General features: G+C 42.6%; 1 protein-coding gene across 2 annotated transcripts in view; it reads right to left on the bottom strand.

Annotated features, from left to right (window-relative positions):
• dmgdh (dimethylglycine dehydrogenase) overlaps positions 1-23,691 on the bottom strand; it is a 149,639-nt gene that overhangs the window by 16,084 nt on the left and 109,864 nt on the right. For both annotated transcript variants that reach the window (XM_072596204.1, XM_072596197.1), the window contains exons 10-15: positions 19,577-19,742; positions 17,906-18,036; positions 16,154-16,371; positions 11,491-11,648; positions 5,870-5,929; positions 1,213-1,347 (exon numbers count right to left, since the gene is read on the bottom strand). In XM_072596204.1, coding sequence (XP_072452305.1) covers positions 1,213-1,347; positions 5,870-5,929; positions 11,491-11,648; positions 16,154-16,371; positions 17,906-18,036; positions 19,577-19,742 — 868 coding nt within the window. The remainder of the gene's footprint in view (positions 1-1,212; positions 1,348-5,869; positions 5,930-11,490; positions 11,649-16,153; positions 16,372-17,905; positions 18,037-19,576; positions 19,743-23,691) is intronic.

Genomic DNA, 23,691 nt, shown 5'->3' with positions numbered 1-23,691 from the left:
AAGTCATGGTATAAGGCTTTGAAAATAGTCATGTATCTCTTTGAGGTGTCATGCCGTCTTATTACATACCAGAGTGACTGCCAATGGATGCTGTTGAAAGTTTTCCTGAAACCAATAAAATTCCATGGAATACTTGGCATCTCTCTTGTGCTGATCTGACTTAGGACCACTCCCTCAGCTCACATCCAGAACATTGTTGACTGCCTCAGTGTGGATTTCTGTTCCAAACTTGGAAAATTACAACCTCTTTTTTCAAGTTTAACTCTTTACATTCACAGGGTCCAACTGTGATTTTTCCCTTTCCATTCTTGCATTCTGGATTTTGTCTGTCAATCAATGTCTACGATAAACTAACGGGTTCTGACAATTAACTTCATATTTCTTCCCACTTCACTTCATGTAAGGACTCTTATTCCAATCTACTCTTATTTGTATGGCTGGTTCAGTTCAGTTTCTGGGTAATGGTAACACCATTGAATGTCAAGAAAATTCTCTCCTGTTGGGGATGGTCCATAGTGGACCTTCTAGGGCACCAATGTTATTTGTCACTTATCAACCTGTGGCTGAATCCCATTAACAATTTCTTTTGGCCTCATCTCATTAAGTTGTTCACTATTTAATCTCTCATACCTTCTAATTTATCATAGACCTTCCCGTTAATTCTTTCCTTTCTCGTCCCATTTCCTGCCTCTGCATTTACTTAAAACTCAGTGCATCCATGCAATCATCATCCTGATATATTAACCCTCTTTCCCTTCACAGATACTGCCTGCAAGGTTTTCTGTTGAGTTTTCTCCAGTACTTCTGTTTTTATTTCAGCTTTCCAATATTTTGCTTACTTTTTTTTTGTTGTTGCTGTAAATCTTTTCTTAGAGATCTCTCTTGGTGCTATGTACTATCAACGAACCATAGCCATCTCCTTTCAGGAGACAGTAGAGTGCAGCTTGCTCCATACCCACAGTAGCAACAGAATTCATCTCATTGACTGAAACTCTGGAGCAAAGGAAACACTCAAGAAAGAATTGTGGAGGCAATCCAACATAGGAATTAGTCTGTGATTTTACTGTAGCGTTAATTAAAATGGGTTCCTCAGTCAGGCCTTATGGGAAGATGGACAAAGGGATATAGTTTGGAGACACATGGTCTCAGCAGTAAGGAGTGCTATGCTGTCAATGGTTCTTTTTCAAGTTAATTAAATCTCTTTGGGCCTACCTTATCTTCATACCAAATGCTTTCATTTCCTTCAGGATCCACATCGTCAGTCTGCATGGTAAGGTACACCAACTTGCGCTTAACACCCTCCTTCTTGATGTTCATCAAAGCCTGTTTTCCTATGAAATCGACTGGCTGAGTGAGACAAATACATCAACCTATCATAAACACCTGAACTACCGTTGGCTTTGTCAAGAAATGGCACACACTTTTGAAGAAAACTATTTCAGCTACTATGAGGCAAGGTTTAAATTGACCTAACTTTCACAGGTCCCTTTAATTTTAAGACTGCAGTTCATATTAAACATGACTTAGTGTGAAATGTGTTGTTTTGATGTTGCAACAGAGAAGTTTAGCTGGAAAGAGAGCAGATAAGATGAAATGTTGCCAAACAAACTGCCCACTGTTAATCAAAGGTTCAGAACTTGAGATATATTTAGCCTTTGTCAGAGTCAGAGAAAAAATAATAGGGTTGGATTGCGAGAGGATATTTAATTTTACTCAACACGTTCAGACAGTTTGGAATATTATGGAATAGGGATACTACACTGACACGGATAGCAGATTGGCAGACTGGGAATAAAAGAGTTATGTTCCAAGTGACCAGCAATGACTAGTGGGGTAGGGATCAGGGCTTGGACCCCAGCTACTCACAATATACATTAATGGTGGTATAATACTTGGATAATAAATAATAAATGCTGGTACAGCCAGCAATGCCTTCATCCCGTGAATTAATTTTTAAAAATGGTATAGATGAGCAAACTAAATGTAATATCTCCAGGTTTGCAGATGACACAAAGGCTGGGTGGGAGAGTGAGCTATGAGGAGGATGTGGAGAGCTGAAAATGTGTTGCTGGAAAAGCGCAGCAGGTCAGGCAGCATCCAAGGAACAGGAGAATCGACGTTTCGGGCACCAGCCAAGAAGGGCTCACTTTCTCCTGGAGGATGTGGAGATACTTGATTTGTGAAAAGCTGAGTAAGTGGACAAATACATGGCAGATGAAGTATAATGTGCATAACTGTGAGGCAGATTATTAGCTGAATGGTGATAAATTGGGGAAGGGGATAAGAAATGAAATTAAATTGATAGCAAGAAGTGATACATAGTTGTAAGGCATAGAATCTGTGTGGGTAGAGTTGAGGAACCGCAAAGTAAAGAAATATCCTAATAGGAGTTGTTTACACGCCTCCTAGCAGTAGTCAGGATGTGGAGAAGAAAATAAATCAGGAGTTGGAAAAGGCGTAAGCAAATCTCTATTACAATAATCATGGGGGACTTCAATATTCAGGTGGATTGGGAAATCAGATTGGTAGCAGATCCCAAGAAAAGAAATTTGTGGAATGTCTGCAAGATGGTATTTTGGAGCAGTTTGTGGTAGAGCCCATTAGGGAACGGGCAATTTTGGATTTGGTGATGTGTAAGGGGGCTGACTTGATTAGAGACCTTAAGGTAAAAAAAAACACCTAGGGGGCAGTGATCATAATATGATAAAATTTACCCAGCAGTTTTAGGGGGAGATGATGGAATCAGACATAGTGGTATTACAACTGAGTAAGGTAACTACAGAGACATGAGGAAGGAACTGGTCAGAGCTGTTTGGAAGGGGAGTGTAGCAATGGCATGAGTTTCTGGGGGGTAATTCAGGAGGCACAGCAGAAATACATCCCAGGGGCAGCATAACAGCAAATAGAAAAAACATACAATGTGGTGAACATTAGTGGGAAGCCAAAGAATTGGGAAATCTTCAAAAACCAGCACAGGAGAGGTAAAAAGCAATAAGGGGGTGAAGATGAAATATGAGGGAGGGTCCCAGAGTACTGGAAAATGGCTAATGTAACAGCCCTTGTTTAAGAAGGGAGGGAGGCCTATAGCCTGACCTCGGTTGTTGGTAAGATTTTAGGGCCCATTATTCAAGATGAGATTTCAGAATCCTTGGAAGTGAATGGTAAAATAGGGCTGAATTAGCATGGCTTCATCAAGGGGAGATCATGCCTGACAAATCTGTTCAAATTCTTTGAGGCAGTAACAAGAAAATTAGATAAGGAAAGCCAATAGACATGATCTATTGATTTCCAGAAGGCCTTTGATAAGATGAAGCAGAGGGACTGCTAAATAAGATAAGAGCCCATAGTGTGACAGACAAGGTACTTGCATGGATAGAGGATTGACTGACAGGCAGAAGGCGGAGAGTAGAGATAAAGGATTTTTTTTCAAGATGGTATCTGGTGACTAATGGAGCTCCACAGGGGTCAGTGTTGAGACCTAAAACTATTCACATTATATATTTCATCATATATATTAGGGAGGCACAGTGGTTCAGTGGTTAGCACTGCTGCCTCACAGTGCTAGGTGACCGGGTTCGATTCCAGCCTTGGGCGACTGTCTGCATGGAGTTTGCACATTCTCCCCGTGTCTGCATGTGTTTCCTCTGGGTGCTCCAGTTTTCTCCCACAATGCAAAAGATGTGTAGGTTAGGCAAATTGACCATGCTAAACTGCGGATAATGTTCAGGGATGTGTAGGTTAGATGCATTAGTTAGGGGAAAAGTAGAGGAATAGGTGTAGGGGAATGGGTCTGGTTGGGTTACTCTTTGGAGGGTCGGTGTGGACTTGTTGGACCAAATGGCCTGTTTCCACACTGTAGGGATTCTAATTCTAATTCTAGTACTATCTAAAGGTGGAGGGCAGGTAATGTTGAGGAACCGAGAAGGCAGCAGAAGGACTTGGATATGCCAGAAGAGTGGGCAAAGAAGTGGCATATGGAATACAAAGCCCGTAAGTGTGAGTTATGCACGTTGGGAAGAAGAATAGAGGCATAGACTATTTTCTGAATGGGGAAAGGTTCAGAAATCTGAGACACAAAGGAACTTGGACGTTCTGGTTAAAGATTCTCTTAAGGTTAACACACAGCTTCAGTTGGCAGTTAGGAAGACAAGTGCAATGTTAATATTCATTTCAAAAGGAATAGAATAAAACAGCAGAGATGTACCACTGAGGGGGTATAAGATTGTGGCCAGATTGCATTTGGAATACTGTGAGCAGTTTCAGGCCTCTTATCTAAGGAGGGATGTGCTGGCATTGGAGGGGATCCAAAGGAGATTTACAATAATGATCCCGGGATGAAGGACTTGTGATGATGAGGAGCATTTGCTGATGCTGGGCCTGTATTCAATGGAATTGGGCTTCAGTAAGGACACAGTTTCCCATTGGAGACTAGTTAGCAAAGTTAGATTTCATGGAATACAGGGAGAACTAGCTATTTGGATACAGAACTGACTCAAAGGTAGAAGACAGAGGGTGGTGGTGAAGGGTTGCTTTTCAGGCTGGAGGCCTGTGACCAGTGGAGCGCCATAAGGATCGGTGCTGGGTCCACTACTTTCTGTCATTTATATAAATGATTTATATAAATAATTGATAAATGATATAAATTAGAGTTAGTAAGTTTGCAGATGACACCGAAATTGGAGGTGTAATGGACAGTGAAGTAGACAGTGTAGTGGACACATTTGGAATATTGTATGCAATACTGGTCTCCTTCCTATTGAAGATTGTTGTGAAACTTGAAAGGGTTCAGAAAAGGTTTACAAGGACGTTGCCAGGGTTGGAGGGTTTGAGCTATAGGGAGAGGTTGAATAGGCTGGGGCTGTTTTCCCTGCAGCGTTGAAGGCTGAGGGTGACCTCATAGAGGATCTCATAGGGGTTTATAAAATCATGAGGGGCATGGATAGGATACATAGACAAAGTTTCTTCCCTGGGGTGGGGGAGTCCAGAACTAGAGGGCATAGGTTTAGGGTGAGAGAAGAAAGATATAAAAGGGACCTAAGGGGCAACTTTTTCATGCAGAGGCTGGTACGTGTATGGAATGAGCTGCCAGAGGATGTGGTGGAAGCTGGTACAATTGCAACATTTAAAAGGTATCTGGACGGGTATATGAATAGGAAGGGTTTAGAGGAATATGGGCCAAGTGCTGGCAAATGGAACTAGATTGGGTTGGGATATCTGGTTGGCATGGACAAGTTGGACCGAAGGGTCTGTTTCCATGCTGTACATCTCTATGACTGTAATTTAGGATGAGAAGGGAATCTGATTGAATCTCACGGGATGTTGAGAGGCCTGGATAGCGTGGATGTGGAGAGACTAGGACCCAAGGGCACAGCCTCAGAGTGAAGGAACGACCGTTATAATTGAGATGAGGAGGAATTTCTTCAGCCAGAGTGTGGTGAATCTGTGGGACTCATTGCCACAGAAGGCTGTAGAGGCCAAGTCATTGAGTGCATTTGAGACAGATACATTGATAGGGTGGCAGTGAGCTGACTTCTTGAACTGCTGCAGTCTAGTGATTTATAGATAGGTTCTTGATTAAAAAGGGAATCAAGGGTTATGGGGAGAAGGCAGTAGAGTGGGGCTGAGAAACATATCAGCAGTATCAAGTGATTGAACAGATCCGCTGGGCCAAACGGCCTAATTCTGCTCCTAAAGCTTATGGATTTATGGATCAAAGGGTTTGGGGAGAAAGGAGCAACAGGGTATGGATTAGGATGACGAGACATGATCTTATTAAATGGAGGGGCAGGCTCGAAGGGCTGAATGGTTGCTCTGGCTCTTATTTCCTGTTTCTTTGGTGGAAATACAGGCTGTTTGAAAATCCCCGTACCTTGTTCAACTTGATGAAATAATCCAATCCAGCTTCAAAGGCGTTTGAGTCACAGTTCATCTGGAGAACAGAAAAAGAATCCATCAATCCTTCATAAGATTGAACTCTCAGCAAAGCCAAGCTGTTTTAAATTCACTCGTGAGGTGTGGGCATTGCTCCAGCATTGACTGCCTGTGCCTAGTTGGCCTTGAGAAGGTGGCAGTGAGCTGGCTTCTTGAACTGCTGCCGGAGACAAAGTGAATTATAGATTACAATAGTGGATCCCAACCTCAGTAACATAGCACACTTCAATTCCATAGCACATCCACTTTCTCGTGGCATCTCCCATCCATTCAAATCCAAAGGCTAGATAGCAGAACCCCTTATTAATCAACTGAACTGTTGTTTCTTTTTTTGTCTTTGGGCTTAGATGTTTCATCAATGATTGAATTAGCAGAGGAATCACCTCTTTTGACAAGAAACATCCTTTTCTTCCTAGATCAGGAGACATGCGATAGATTTCGCAAAGAAATATGGATATGGTCAATTTCGGCCATTTATGCTAATGTAAGAGCTATCACATTATTTCAATTTTGTCCTTTGGCCACTTGTGTTTAGAATGTTCACATTTTAAAATCGAAAGATCGATACTTCACTTTTAATTTGATGCTTAGTTGCAATTTTGGATATAATGTGGTTAAGATTAAACAATGTTTATTTTACATTAATTTTCATGAAGAAGATTTCACAGCACACTCGGACAGTTCTCGCAACACACAGGTTGAAAATCGCTCAATTATGCGACAGTGCTGAAGTGTTGTGAATATACCTTGGGGTTAGTAAGTATGTTGCTCTAGAAAATAACTACTGTTCCTGATAAAATCAGCCAACTCAGCAACAACCAGGATGTTTTAGCCCAGATGGCAGTTAAGAACCAACCATTTAGCGTGCAGCATGTTGGCTCAGTGGTTAGCACCGCCTAGCGACAGGGACCTGGGTTCAATTCCCACCTTGGGCGACTGTCTGTGTGGAGTTTGCACATTCTCCCAGTATCTGCATGGGTTTCCTCCTGGTGCTCCAGATTCCTCCCACAATGCAAAGATGTGCAGGTCAGGTGAATTGAGCATGCTAAATTGCCTGTAGTGTTAGGTGAAGGGGTAAATGTAGGAGAATGGGTCTGGTGGGTACGCTTCGGCGGGTCGGTGTGGACTTGTTGGGCCAAAGGGCCTGTTTCCACACTGTAAGTAATCTAATCTAATCATCTAATGTAATACTAAGTGAGGAAGCAGTGGTAAAGGATTGGAGATTGTGTATATGAGCCAAGCTGAGAGCACTACATTCAAAGAACCTCTTTGTAACCTTGCTTACAGGCAAGAACTTCCTTAATTGTGAAGTCAAACCAGCACAGAATCAAAGAACTATTACAACACAGAAGGCGGCCTTCCAGCCCATCGCGCCAATACTGGACCAATTTGTGTGGTCTGATGTGTAAAGTGTGGAAACCTGGAAGGGAAAAGGAAGAAATCCCAGTCACCTCAGAGAGCAGTGGTACTGCCACAACCAGCTGGAGGCTTGGGCAGTTGTGCATCTTGCACTTCATTATCATTTTGGAGGGACAGTCTCTCAACCAAACCCAATGTCAATGCCAGTCAGAAGGAAATCGAAGAAGGGTCTGTAGAACTATGCCTTGGCAAGGTCTAGATATGAATATGGTAGGGTGAAAGGAGGTTAGTCTGAGGTAGGAGAGACAATGAAACACACCCGAACCTTGATGAGTTATGAGGAAGAATCACTAGATCTGAAAGTGAAAGTGAATCACTAGATCTGCTTTCCCTCCACAGATGCTGCCAGATTTGCTGAGTTTCTCCAGCAATTTTCTGTTTTTGATCCTGAACCTTTCCTGGCTCTGATCCTGTCTGCTGTCATTATTCACACTTTAGTGAATATTGTGTCAGGTGTAAACAGTGTCATGGGCTCTGATAAATAACTGGTACTGAAGGCCATGGTCTACATGTTGCTGGTATCTTTCCAATGATGAGAGGCAGTGAGGAGGAAGGTGAGTGACACAGCAGAAGACATCCAGTAAATGTAGTGTACCTGGACTTTCAAAGCTTTTGATAAAGTCCCACATAGGAGGTTAGTGAGCAAAATTAGGGCGCATGGTATTGGGGGCAAAGTACTAACTTGGATTGAAAGTTGGTTGGCTGATAGGAAACAAAGAGTAGTGATAAACGGCTCCATTTCGGAATGGCAGGCGGTGACCAGTGGGGTACGGCAGGGATCGCAGCTTTTTACAATATATATTAATGATATAGAAGATGGTATTAGTAATAACATTAGCAAATTTGCTGATGATACTAAGCTGAGGAGAACCTTTTTCACCCAGAGAGTGGTGGCTGTGTGGAATGCTCTGCCCCAGAGGGCAGTGAAGGCCCAGTCTCTGGATTCATTTAAGAAAGAGTTGGATAGAGCTCTCAAGGATAGTGGAATCAAGGGTTATGGAGATAAGGCAGGAACAGGATACTGATTAAGGATGATCAGCCATGATCATACTGAATGGTGGTGCAGGCTTGAAGGGCAGAATGGTCTACTCCTGCACCTATTGTCTATTGTCTATTAATTTAACCATCAGCCAGCCCTCTGTCTTCTTGCTTGCCAAACTGGGTTGAAGTCAGGCTTTTAATAATTTTACAAAATAAAAACACATCTTCAATAATTACCTTCAGTGACTTGAGGCACACAAGCACCAACATATGCACAATACTGAAAATGACCACAGTGGGGCAGAGTCACTTTAGTTCTACAGAAGCAGCTTCGCACAAACAGAAATGTTACATTAATGCCATTAGACATGTTGATTCTGTTAAGCTATTTTTATACATACACCCGTATTAGGTGCTGCAATCTGATCATCATATCTCACTGTCAGTTATTTATGGTTTTAATATTTCCGTTACTTCATGGGATATCGGTGTGGAGTCTAGGCCAGTATTTATTGCCCCTCCCTAAATGCCCTGGTGGAGGCAGTAGTGAGCTGCCATGTTGAACCACACAGTCCTGAGATTGTAGCAACTCCAACAGTGCTTTCGACTGTGAGTTCCAGGATTCTGATCCAGCGACAGTGAAGCAGCCATGATATATTTCCATGTCATGGTGATGATAGGATTGGAGGGGGACTTGCAGGCCCTTGTCCTTCTAGGTAGAAGTGGTTGTAAGTTTGGAAAGTGCTGGCCAAGGTAAATTTATGCAGTGCATGTTGTAGATAATACACACTGCTGATACTGAGGGTCAATGGTGGAAGCGGGAATTGGATGTTTGTGGATATGGTGCCAATCAAGTGGGCTGCTTTGTCCTGTATGATGCCAAGCTTCTTGAGTGTTGTTGAGGCTGCACTCATCCTGGCAAATGAGGAGTATTCTATCACACTCCTGACTTGTAGATGGTGGAAAGGCTTTGAGGAATCAGGAAGTGAGTTACTTGCTACAGAATTCCCAACTTCTGAGCTGTTCTTGCAGCCACAATATTTGTTGAGACGGAGCAGTTCAGTTTCTGGGCAAATGGTAACACTGAGGATGTTGATACTCAACCCTGACAGTCACATCATCAAACAGCTAGCATTGCATTCACTGATACCCCTGCATCTCTGTTGCATGACAATGTGGGGCAGAACTGGAGGCCATTAAGAAGGACATAGCCTGTAGCTGAAACCACTGAAGATGAAGTATTGGCATTTCTAATCCTTGTTCTCACATCCCATTTCTTCCTCATCGCATGCATTTTTGATTTACTGGATATACTCGAGTAATAGTCAATTTTTTTTGGCTAATTCTTACGATAAAATTGATGGGGTTGACTATTATATGGATACTACTTTTGAGTGGCTGAAATACATGTCAGTCAAAATTCATACCGTATCATTAGCAAAAGCCCAACTGATCTCCAAACGAATAAAGAAAAAAAGGAATTACAGTAATTCTGAAAACCTGAAGTGGAACACATCGACTCATAAATGTTGATCAGTTATCTGTGAAGAACTGGGATCGACTTTTACTTGAGATATATGGAAAATTCCAGATTTTTGTAGCCGAAAATAAGGGATCGACATTTAAACGACTTTGAATATTACTTGAGTATATATGGCACATCCCATGGATGCTGTAAGTGTGCCCTGTTCTCCTTGCACCACATTCTCAATCACCTTCTCACCTTCTTTTCTCAAAGACTCAGGTGGTGTAACCATGCTGGGATGTGAGAGACTGATGATGATGGTGATGATGATGACACAGCACCTAGATTTCATCCTCACAGTCACCAGCACAGAAACTGATCCTAAATGTATCTCAGGCAGAAGATTATTAGTGAGGTCAGCAAGTGGGCGGCACGGTGGCACAGTGGTTAGCACTGCTGCCTCACAGCGCCAGAGACCTGGGTTCAATTCCTGCCTCAGGCGACTGACTGTGTGGAGTTTGCACGTTCTCCCCGTGTCTGCGTGGGTTTCCTCCGGGTGCTCCAGTTTCCTCCCACAGTCCAAAGATGTGCAGGTCAGGTGAATTGGCCATCATAAATTGCCCGTAGTGTAGGTAAGGGGTAGGTGTAGGGGTATGGGTGGGTTGCGCTTCGGCGGGGCGGTGTGGAGTTGTTGGGCCGAAGGGCCTGTTTCCACACTGTAAGTAATCTAATCTAATCTAATCTAATCTAATCTACTATGATGGACCAGCCTGCTGTGTGGATGCCTGGTGGGCTGGAGAAAGCTTACAGTCACTGTCAGGGATACGTCAGGCCCAAGGCTTTGTGCTGAGCTTACAGCAAATGCGGATATTCAAGCCAGTTCAGTTTATACATCTGTAGATCCAAACATGGTGCAGTGCTTAAGACCCTTTGTCATAACTTCCATTGCTAATGAGCCAAATTTTCTAACTAATGTTTCCACTTGTCAGAGATTCCAAAACCAGGGGCCATTAATAGCTACCAATGACTAAAATAAGGAAATAAGGAGACATTTCTGTACTCAGAAAGTAGCTGGAATGCATAACTTGCCAATAAAGATAGTGATTTAAGCAAATAGCTTAGCAGCTTTCAAAAGGGAGATCCAGAAGGGAGTTTGGTAGAAAGAGGTGAAAGGCTGAGGCATGTGGAATGGGATGAGAGTTGTGTAGTGTCCAAACACCAGGACAGATTGGCTAGGTTGATGGTTAGTTTCAGTGCTGTTTTTCTAAAGTAATTCCACTTAAGTATCAATTTAATACCCAATCAGGAAGACCTGGCAAGAAAGTCAATAATCTTCTTCAGCAGGGTGTGGAGGAGCATTACAACTCCAATTAACTGCTGAGAAAGTGTGGCTATCAGGGTTAATGCATCCAGAAAGTGGCCCTGTTCCTCTCCCTTGTGACTTACCGCAGTGCAGTCACCATGCCTCGTCATTATGAGCTGCACAAAGCTGGATTCTCCTCAGTGGAATGTGAATAAGGGCTTGGATGTAAAAGAGCCTGGGCCTAAACTCGACCTGTATTGTGCCCACCTGAAACCTGCTCCCACTCTGCTTTTCATTTGAACTCAGCACAGACTGAAGACTGTCACTTTATGTGTTGCTGAATGGGACAGTCCTAGCAAAGGAGCAAATATGACCTCTCACAGCTACTGACCTCTGCTCCCCAGCCTCGGAATGCTTTCTCAAGCCGTAAGGAGTTCATAGCATACGCTCCAAAGTTGTCAATTCCAAATTCCTGCCCTGCCTCCATGATGGCAGCGTATAGGGCAGCAGTGTCTTGTCGTTTGTGGTACAATTCCCACCCAAGCTCACCTAGAGTGAAACAGAGAGGTCAAACAAGCTTAAACCATGCCAGAAGTATCATATTTTAAGGCTTCACACTATAAGTAGTGTACAGAGATATTCCCTTTCATTTTGTACACTTTAAAGCTGATATAAATGGAGACATACAGCTAGGACATATCAGTATTACCACCTAATATAATGAAATTCTATTGACAGCAGTACATTAAAATGCACATACACTTGCTCCAAGGTAGGCCCCATATAATATATTGGAATAGTTGGTATTAATAACACTGATGAGAATTTATCTTACTGGAACTTCAGGCACTGCATACATTAATTCCAGCTTTTATAAACATATGAAATAGCAGCAGGAGTTGGACATTCAGCCCCTCAAACCCACTCTGCCATTCAATAAGATCACAGCCGATCTGCTTGTGGCTTCATCTCCACTTTCCCACCTAACCCCAATAACCTCTACTATTCTATCAGCCTTTATACAGATTTGGCAAGTGTAAATATTTGACTTCTGTATTATTGACTGTGGATTAAAATGGGGGAACAAACACAGTTTCAAAACCAAATGACTGTGGAAGGAGTTGCTGTACTTCTAAAACAAGCTACACAAACTCATTGTGAGTGATGTTTACACTGCTGCTCTGGCTGCTCTCGAGGCTGTTTGTCGAAGGTAGAGCACCAGGAGCAGTGATTGCACCAACTGAGACCTGGCCAGCAACAAGGAGCTGATTGAGTTTTGCAACTGCGACCAGTCATGGATGCAAATGATAATCAGCCAGAGGACAACTCTCTGATTGGTTCCAGGACAACTGAAAAGCTGGTGGGTGTGAACAATACACTGAGCTGTAAGGACTGCTGAAAGGGGTAGGTGGTCCATGTGTGTGTCTCTCTGTCTCTCTGTCTCTCTCTGCAGAAAATTACCTGATGTTCAAAGAATTTATTCCCACTGGTGGCTTTGCCTTTAACCACTAACTAAAAGACTCTGTGGTTAGTGTAGCAATTGACCTGTGCCTCTTGAAAACAACTTGGAGAAAGAAAACTGAAGAACAGAAAGCCCTACAACTCTCTGCTGGCTGGAGTCATACCTGGCACACAGGAAAATGGTTGTGGTTGCTGGAGATCAGTCATCTCAGCTCCAGGACATTGCTGCAGGAGTTCCTCAGGGTAGAGTCCTAGGCCCAACCACCTTCAGCTGCTTCATCAATGACTTTCCCTCCATCAAATGGTCCAAAGTGGGGATGTTTGCCCATGATTGCACATTGTCAGTGACTCCTCAGACACTGGCACAGCATGTGCCTCATGCAGCATGCACCAGACAATGTTCATCCTTGGGGTGAAAACTGGAAAATAATACTGTGCCCCACAAACGCCATCTCCATCAAGAGAGAATTTGACTATAATTCCTTGACATCTGATAGCAGTCCTATCACTGAATTTCCCACTCCTGGTGGTCACCATGACCAGGAGCTTCACTGAATCAGCCACAAATTATTTGGGGGGGATGTAGGTCAGTGGCTGGTATTTTGTGGCAAATCACTCACCTTCTCACTTCTGTCATCTGTCCACCATCTACAAAGTCAGGAGTCACACAATACCAGGTTATAGCTGAAAATGTGTTGCTGGAAAAGCGCAGCAGGTCAGGCAGCATCAAAGGAGCAGGAGAATCAAAGTTTCGGGCATAAGCCCTTCTTCAGGAAGAAGGGCTCATGCCCGAAACGTTGATTCTCCTGCTCCTTGGATGCTGCCTGACCTGCTGCGCTTTTCCAGCAACACATTTTCAGCTCTGATCTCCAGCATCTGCCGTCCTCACTTTCTCCTCGAAAATTAATAACAGGTTATAGTCCAACAGGTTTATTTGAAATCACAAGCTTCTGGAGTGCTGCTCCTGTATCAAGTGAAGTGGCACTTTAATTGATGAAGGGTCAGTGCTATGAAAGCTTGTGATTTCAAATAAACCTGCTGGACTATAACCTTGGGTTCTGACTTTGTCCAGCCCAGTCCAACATGGCACCTCCACACATGGCCACCATCTACAAGGCACAGGTCAGGAGTGTGATGGAATACTCCCCAATTGCCTGGATGGTTGCATTTCCAACAACACTCAGAAGGCTTGACACCATCCAGGAAAAAGCAGCCTGTTTGATTATCATCCTATCCATCCTCTTCAATCATGTATTCCCTCCATTACAGGCATGTAGTGGTGGCAGTGAGCACCATCTACAAGCAGCAGTGCAGAAAATTTCTGAGGCAAAACATGCTAATGCCTCACCCACCAACGGAGAAGTCATAGATGAAAGGGGCACCAGAATGGATGAAATACCCTTCTGTTGGTCTATTCATGGTCAGGGCCTCAGCCTTTCATCTCCATGGCCCTGTCATTGAGGCACAGAAACTCTAATTCTAGAGCCCGGCATCAACCAAGAAGTGACCTCAAATGGGGCAATGATTTCCATATGTGGTCGGGGTGGGAATGCACCTGGGAAAAAACAGCACCGTTGCTAAGTTGACCTCAATTGGGGTCTTTATGGGAGTAATTGACTGCCCATCTCCATAAAGTTAGCAAATGACCCAGTTCCCTGCCAATCCTGGAGAAGCCTCTAAGTGGCAAGAATGCATTTGGGAGGCATCCCTTTGAATAGCCTTCAACTACCCTACCAGGAATCCTGTTTCCATGGGGCCAGGAAAATACAGCCCACATTTACGATTATAAGTCACATATCAGACAGTATTAATTCTTTATCAAAATAGTAGCAAGACAGCAGTGTTATGAGACCAATTATGATGTGCTAATTGGGCTATTACATTTGACTGGAGACACATAAAGCCAACTGAGTTGCAAATGCACTGGAGCATATTTGTGGTAATTTACTTGGGAAGGTAGGTAGATAATGCTCTCTCTTGCCAATATGATTATTAATGTCTAGACTGTCCTGCAAGAATATGTTCTTAGAAGTTGAAAACAATTATCCAAGCTTTTACAGATTCTAGGAGAGACTACATGTGGAATATCGAGCACAATGCTTGAGTTTCTATCTTCAATACAGTTTGGTAATATTTACAGGAATCACAGGACAGCAAGAATGGTCAGGGGTTTTGAAATTGACAAACTCACTTATGGCTAGATCAAGAAAATATTGAAGGTACAAAGGTAAATGGGATAAAGTACAATCTGAGTTTTAAGAGCATTGAAAGAAATTGGACACGGCACACAAATTTGAGAGGCTGAACCAACCAGAATGCAAAATGGCTTCAGAAGCTGTCCATGTTAAAAAATGTGCTGGAAATCATACTTTAATTTAGAGTCACAGAGTCATAGAGATGTACAGCATGGAACAGACTCTTTGGTTCAACTCATTCATGGCAATCAGATATCCTACATAAATCTCATCCCATTTGCCAGCATTTGGCCCATTTCCCTCTAAAGCCTTCCCATTCATATACCCATCCCGATGCCTTTTAAATGTTGTAATTGTACCAGCCTCTGGTACTTTCTCTGAACTTAAAAAAGACCTGAGGGGCAAACTTTTTACAGAGAGTGGTTCATATGTGGAATGGACTTCCAGAGGAACTGGTGGGTGCAGGTACGGTTACAACATTTAATGGACAATTGGATAAGTACATGAATAAGAAATGTTTGGAGGGATATGGGTCAAGTGCAGGCAGGTGGGACTAGTTCAGATTGGAATTATGGTCAGCGTGGGCTGGTTTGATCTGTTTCCGTGCTGTATGACTCTATGACTCTGACTTACTCCACACTTCCCCAGAAACGCAATTCACAACTGCTTAACCTCTGGATGTCTGCTTTTCACAAGGTTCTTGTTTTAGGCCCATGTAACAAGACATTCCAAGTCCCAGCTTTGACCATTCTTTTCACAAGAATGTTAATTCTTTGTATACTGAGCAAATCTTTATGTCTGGAGAATGTACTCTTTACCAATGCTGTTCGAGCTCAGATTTCTTTATGGCAGTAACCAAATCCTGCCAAGATACAGGTCGTTCTGCTATAATGTGTGTGTCATTAACACAAATTCACTGTGACATGATTGATGAATTGGGGACACTGTTTCTAAAGCGCAAAGTTTTAAAGTGCGTATTGGTTATAAGACAATTCAGGCCCATTAGTTGAAATGGTGCTGCTTTTGCACAATTTTCTTATAACAGGGGACTGCACAAGAAATGAACTACCACCTGACAGCAAAACTGACTGTACTTCTTCCAAGGTGGTATGTCAGGTTTGATATCTGGTCCAACTATTGATTATTTTGATCTCTATTTGCCCACCATTGTCTCTTCCCAATCTTTATAACTTTGTCAATCATAACAGACAGTAATTGATGTGTGTCCAGAATCCTAATGAGCATTCCCGCTGTGTGAAGCTCTGCTCCAGGAACACAAATTTGTAAAATTGCTCCCATTTTGAATTTCTACTGGCTTCAAGCTCAGCTTTATTTTTGTGAAAATCTGCAAGGCACTGCTGAGAACAAACCACTGGTGAATCAGTTTCAAAGACTAACCTGTGTATGAGATTCTCATAGCTGTAAGGGGGATACCAGCCAGAGTGACAGGCTTACACTGCAGGAACTTGAACGCTGTCCCACTCATGTCTATTGTTGTGAGCTTCTGAAGGACCTTCCGTGAAAACGGCCCTGCTACACCCAGCACTCCAATCTCATCAGTGACATTGCAAATCTCGACTGCGTAGCCACCATTTACCGCCTCTTCCTCTATGTATCTAGATAAATGAAAGTGATAAGTCAGGTGAAGAGTTCAGACTCTGTTTCCCTTTTTAAGTAATAGCAAATAAGTAAATGTGCAAAAGGCTTGTTTCAATCAAGGCATTGTCTGCCAACATTTTGGCATTTATTAATCTGGTTGGCACTGCACATCCAACTTATAGCACATGTATTATTCCTTCCCTCATAGTGGAATCAAAAGGATAGACAACCATGCACTGCATGGTATAAATTCATATCCTAGTGTCGCATATCACTCACAGATCAGTTTATCGCTGAGCCAACAATACTGAGGGTTCACGATGTTCATCCAATAACTTAAAATTAGTTTCACTAATTTTGGTGATAAGAGTAAAACAGGAAAACTGGATCCACCTTCCATAATACACCCCTTCAAGTTTCTGTCTCCATTAAGCTCACTGGAGACAAAAAATGGGCAGCAATGCACAATAGACAGCCAATCCAATATTGCCTGTGTGACACAAATGCCAGCGGAAAATTATCTCACTCCAGGATAGGAACTTGATGACCTGATGTAGCCTATCGGGACTTAAGTCCCATACTCACTAGTGTAAGCGATTCTTAATGACTCTTTGGAATGGCTATTCAATTTGAGCAGATTGGGATAAAGAATAAATGACAGCCTTGCTAGCAACATCCAATTCTAAGACTGAGTAGTAGTTACAAACAAGATCAGAATGGATAGTGTTCTCATGACTAAGTGAAAAGATAATTGCCTGAGCCCAGTTAGGAGACATAGGCCTTAACCCTTGTACTGCTGAGCTGTTGGCTTCTCCAGTTAATCTTGTCCATTTTCTTTCTTGCTTAAAAATGTGTTGCTGGAAAAGTGCAGGTGGAAGGACGTTAAGGTGAGGGTGATAGGCCGGAGAGGGGGTGGGGGCGGAGGGTTCCTAGGAACCACAAGGGATGAATGCAGATTTCTCCAGCTTTCTCATTTCCCTTCCCCCCCACCTTTTCTCAGTCCCAACCCTCAGACTCAGCACCGCCTTCTTGACCTGCAATCTCCTTCCCAACCTCTCCGCCCACACCCCCTCTCCGGCCTATCACCCTCACCTTAACCTCCTTCCACCTATCATATTCCCAATGCCCCTTCCCCCAAGTCCCTCCTCCCTACCTTTTATCTTAGCCTGCTTGGCACACCCTCTTCATTCCTGAAGAAGGGCTTATGCCCGAAACGTCGATTCTCCTGTTCCTTTGATGCTGCCTGACCTGCTGTGCTTTTCCAACAACACATTTTTAAGCTCTGATCTCCAGCATCTGCAGTCCTCACTTTCTCCCATTTTCTTTCTTGGTACTGGAAAGGGATTTTAAGGAAGGAAAATAATAAAGGTGCAATGTCTTAAAAACTACTTCGTTTTTAAAAATTTGCACAATCTATTCTCTTCATTTATTTAATTTTTTACAAAATGAACTTTAATGTGTTTGCATTATATTGACCCAGTGAAGAAAATGTAAATCCAAAGAATAAATTCAAGTCAGCAGTTTCACTCTTTAAAAAAGAACTGAGCTCACCGTATGTCATGGAGCTCTGATCCTGATCCTGTCACCAGAAGGAACTCCTCTTCTGACAAGTGGCTGATTGTTACCTCAGCATACACACGCCCCCTTTGTGTAAGCATATGACTGATGTTTATAGAGCCCACCTGTGGGAAATGAGAGGGAGAATAAACAGGGGACACACATTGCAAATGTCATATGAGTCATCTGCATGTTCTTGGAACTTCAACCCTTTAACAATATTTCATATTTCTAGCTTTCCACCAAACTTGGGGGAATGATCACCAAAGCCAAACTGAAGAATCGTGGTACCTGCGCTGCAACAATGAGCTGGTGCCAGATTTGAGGTCAGGTGACAGAAACTCTATCAAAAAAACATTACTGGAGACTGAAGCTGGGTATGAGTAGTTTTCAATGATGGCATGACACACTGCTGAGAAACAGAAAGACAGCCTCAGTTGGAGCCTTGATTCCCAGCTCGATGCTCATGTGGGTACTGGAAGAGAAGCTATTATAGGAATAGGCTCACTACAGTGGGAACGTAACCACATGAGGCACAATCTCAGTGGCTGCAGAGGAAAAGAGCCTATGTGACTATATCCAATGTGGTGGCAAAGTTCAGACATTCACACGAAGCATTCAGAAGGTAAATGGTACATTGGCCTTTGTTGCAAGGGAAGTGGAGTACAGGAATTTGTTTTAAAAAGTCTTGTTAAAATTGGACAAGGTATTGGTTAGACCACTTCTAACATACCAAATGTAGATTTAGTCGCCTCATTTGCAGATGGATGTACTTGCATTGGGAAAAATATAGCAACGGTTCACCAAATTGGTCCCCAACATGAGTGTGTTGTCCATTGATGTAAGGCTGTGTAAATTGGGTTTATATTCTCTCCAGTGTAGAAGAAGGAGAGGCAATCTCATTGTATTGTTGAAGCTTCTGAAAGGGGAGATACTGAGAAATTATTTCTGCTGCTCAGGAAATCTAAAATACAGGAGCACTGTCTCAGGATAAGAGACTAACTATTTAAGACTGAGATGAGGGGGACCAAATAGTTGTTAATTGATGGAATGTTCTGCCTCAGGGAGTTGTGAATACACAAGATTTAATATATATAAGGCAAAGATAGACTTTTAGTCTCTTGAGATCAGAGATGGGAAAAGTGGAGTTGAAACTGAAGGTCATCCATGATTGTATTAAATTTCAGAACAAGCTTGGCAGGCTATATAACTTATGCCTGCTCCTATTTATATTCTTGGTTGAAAATGGATAACACATCATGGTTTCAGACACACAGAATGTCATTCGAGTTTTGGCCAAGAGCATTACGAGATGAAAGTCATGAGATTCTCAGTAATAACTCCTTCCAAATCTTGGAAAGGAAAATGGAGGTGGCATTTGGGGGCTTAAGAGCTGAAATTAAGCAGCTGTAAATTATTTACTCTGTATTGGAAATCCACTTGTTACTTCCATAATGAAAAGTGTAAATGATGTGAGAGTCAATCAACCAGCATGATGTGCTATGATGTAAATTCCAAGCTTTCCTTTACCACTCATTCTGTGAAATGGTGGTTTGGAATTCTATTACCTCAGGACATCCCACCTAAAACCTTGAAAAATTGGCATTTACTTTGAAAATTATCATTTGTTTTTCATTTTTCCATTTAATACCAGCATACTCTTACCTTTGGAACAACATTTGCAATGAGGTGGTCCAGAAGTTTAACAGAGTCCTTTCCTTTCACAGTGAACTTTCCAAAGGGTGTTAGATCAAACACGCCTACTTTTTCCATGACCTGTTTACACTCTCTCCCAACTGGTTCAAACCAGTTTGTGCGACGAAAACTTGGCCTAGCATGATTGAATAAGTTTGTTAAATTAATCCTTTGTTTTGCAAAAGAAAATCGCATTTTGCTTTTATTAATCATGATGCTCTCTTTTGCAGTCACCCTGTAGAAAGGTGTGATTTGAAACACTTCAATTAAATTGAAGCAGAACAGAAGTGAGTTGCAGAGAATTGTTCTGATGAGCATCTTGTCATGAATTGCAATCCAAAGTCTGAGAAGGTGCTGGAAGTAGCTTCAATAATGTTAGCAAGAGGGAGTGATGGTGATGCTGTAAGAATGTTGCTGGGCTAGTGACCCAAAGGGCATGGCTTGTACTCTGAGGACATGGGGTTCAAATCCCACCATGGCACTTTGTGAGATTTAAGTTTAATCAATAATTCTGCCATATAATGTTAGTCTCAGCAACTGTCTGCATGACAATGACTATTGTTACAAACCCATCAAATTTACTTGTGCACTTTGTAAGCTTCACTTCAAGAAAGAAACTCCCCCATTCCTTACCTGATCTGGCCCAGATGTGGCTCCAGACCTACAACACTGTGCTGTCGCTTAACTGCCCTCTGAGCTAGCCACACAGCTCAAGGACAATTAGGTATCACATCCAATTAAAGAATGATTTTAAAAAAAGGGAATTCAATAAATGCTTGAGTTTATGGGACAATGGGAAACGAGCAAGGAAACTGGACTAGTCATTCAAAAGGCCATGAAAGCATAATGTGCTGAATGGCCACAATCTGTGCTGTATAATTCAATAAAGAGAGGGACTTTGGAAAATATGGCCGTACATTTTTCACTAATAGATCACAATCATCAATATTAACTCACTCTGCTTGGTCCTTGCTAATTGTTGTTTTCTAATGGAGTGGCTGATGCTCTGGTAAGGTATTGAAGACCCACTCCCTGTTCAGACCGGTGTCAATCACGGCTGCATCATCGTGCCAACATAGTTCTCGATCTACCTTGCTGCAATGCTCACGTCACCGCTGACAAGTTCCCTACTGGAGTGTTGCTAACTTACAGAACCTGTGGGAAATTAGTCAACCCTCACTGCCTTCAAGCTGAAACCAAAGTCACCCCAGTCAGTGTCATCGAGCTGCAGCACGCAGATGCTTGCCTTTGTGCAATCTCAGAGGATGAACTCCGGACAATCGTCAGCACATTTACAGAAACAAATGAGAGCATGGGTCTCAATCGGAACATCTGCAAGGTGAAGGGAATAGTGGAGCAAACCCCTGAACATCAAGGTCCACAGGGAGTCCTTAGGTAATATTGACCACATCCAATACCTCAGGAGTGTCCTGTCATCCAAAGCAGCTATTGATGAAGAGACCCAGTATCACCTCCAGTGTCCTACTGCAGCGTTTGGCCGCCTGAGGAATAGGCCAATAACATCAGATTTGACGTCAAGATCATGGTATACAGAGCTGTGGTGGTATTAAGAAAAAGTTTTGTTCTGATCATGATCAATGACATGCTAAAGGGTTTTCCTTGACTATCATTCTGCGAGGCTTCAACACCAGAGTCGGCTGTGATCCTAATATCTGCAGTGGAACTATGTGGCAAATCAGGGTGGGAAAAGTAATCACAAGTGACTTCCTCCTACTGACAAAGTATGTTCAACATGGTGTCACTATAAAAATAAATTCCCTAGTCTGCCAGGAAGACAAGTAATAAATACATGTAGAGGCATCATCGATCAAAGCATTGACACCTCCAGGAAATGTCTTATTCGCCTGTGTCACTCTATCCATGCAGTCAGCTGGTCCACGGTGAACAGATTATTGACTTGTTCAATCCCTGATGGTCATTCACCTGATGCCAAGACATCACAAGACCCAGAAGTCCAACAGGAAGACGATCAAAGCCTCAAAATCCCCTCTACCCATCCTCTCCGATCTATCACCTTCACCCCCACCTTCACCCCCACCTTCACCCACTGATCGCATTCCCAGCTACCTTCCCCCCAGCCTCACTCCCTCCCAATTATCTCTCAGCCCCCTTTACAACATCCATTTCAACTGTAGAATAGTAGGACACTCTCCAGGCTATCCCTCAACATCCTATGTTAGAATCTCAAGGCAATTAGGAATGGGCTATAAATGCTAGCCCACCCAACGACATCTACATCCCACGAGTGAATAGAAAGCAACAGCATCAATGAGCACACTGTAACAAAAGAAAAATAACAAAGCTGACAGCTCCAATGGTATTCCAGTCAAGGTCATCAATACACAGTGGTCTTTTGCTCACCACAAGACTTCATGCACTCATTCAATGAATTTGGGAGGAGGAAGAACTCCCCTTAACTATAGGAATATGACAACTGTAACTATTTTCAAAAAGGGAGATAATTCGAGAAACTCAAGACAATTCCCACATCCACAATAGGGAAAGTCCTCACACATCTCTCCTGAATTGCCTACCTGAGGAAATCTCCTCCAGGGACACTGTTACTTAAGATCTTTCAGAAAAAATTCTGTCATGGCTTCTGTTAGCAGACAAATTCAAGAAAAGTGTTAAGAACAACATCAAGAACTTTTAACTGCATCCATCAACCTGACCAAAGCATTTGACTCAGTAACTCATGAGGCTCTGTGGACCATACTCCAAAGATTTAGATGTTCAAGAAAGGTAGCCCCATTATGCAATTGATGATATGATTGCAATGCATTAGAGATCAGAAACAATCATCTTCCAAGTCCAGACTGGTGTTAAGCTCCCATGCTATTTACAATCTACATATTAGGTTATTCATCTTAAAGATTAACTGCCCTCTGAAAACAGTACCAAAGACCACCTAGATGATACACTTTAACTTCAGTTGCCTCAGTGCCAAAACTAAACTGACTGCCATGGACATACATAATCTACTGTTTATGGATGAATGTGGTGTCTTTGTCCACTCAGTAGTCTCGATTTCTTTAGTTCTGCGTACAAGAGACTGAGTCTGCCCTTGAATGTTGCCGAAACAAACCTCATAGTAACCCACACCTGTTCAGCCAAACGCTTCACCTCTCACATATGTTGTGGGAAAGGCTCTGGAATATTCGAGCACTTCCCCATCTTTGCAGCATCCTCCCTGAACAGGTCAGCATTGATGAGGATCTCCAGCACCAGCACATCAGCTGCAATAGCTGAGACATCTACAAACCATGGAAGTGAGTGTTTAACGACAAAATCTTCCTCAAGACAACAAAAATCCTGGGGTATGGAGCAGCTGTCACCATCACACTTTGATATTATTGCAGTGAGAGCTGAACTCTGAATCAGCAATACATGAGTGAGCCAGAGAAAGGGCTCCATCACATCCTCCAAATTGAAAGGGAGCACCTGCAAACATACACTGCTGGCCTTATTTAAGCCAACCTCACAGGAATTCAAGCAAAACTCCTGAAAAATCATCTCAGCTGAACTAGCCAGTGTGCCTGCTATATCTCTCACAACATGAGCACTGTACCATCAACAGCACCCATATGGTAAACCTTTGTTTTCCTCCTCTATGTATATACTTCCTTAGGTTGGGTGACCACAATTGTACAAAGTACTCCAGGTTAGTCTCAACAAAACCCAATATAATTACAGCAAGTCTTCCTTTGGTTTCCACTCCAATCCCATTACAATAAAGGCTGACATGCTATTTGCTTCCTAATTGATTATTATACTTGTACGCTAGCCTCTGGCTTTAAGATTAAGGACACGCACATCCCTCTGCATACCAACAGCTTAACTCTCATCTTTAAAAAAGAAGGGTGCTTTTCTAGTCTTCACGCTAAAATGAATAATTTCAAATTTCCTCACATTATACTCCACCTGTCATATTCTTGCCCATAAACTTGTCTTGCCTGTATTCCTTAGTTGGAATGTTCTCCTCATGCAGGTTACTTTCCAGTCTAGCTTTGTGCTGGCAGCAAGCTTTGGTGTGTTGAAATTTGTCCCTTCATTAAAGTAGTTGA

This window comes from Chiloscyllium punctatum, chromosome 2 (assembly GCF_047496795.1).
Source record: "Chiloscyllium punctatum isolate Juve2018m chromosome 2, sChiPun1.3, whole genome shotgun sequence".
In the NCBI taxonomy this organism is placed as follows: domain Eukaryota; kingdom Metazoa; phylum Chordata; class Chondrichthyes; order Orectolobiformes; family Hemiscylliidae; genus Chiloscyllium; species Chiloscyllium punctatum.
This window is presented reverse-complemented; position numbering and strand designations above follow the sequence as displayed.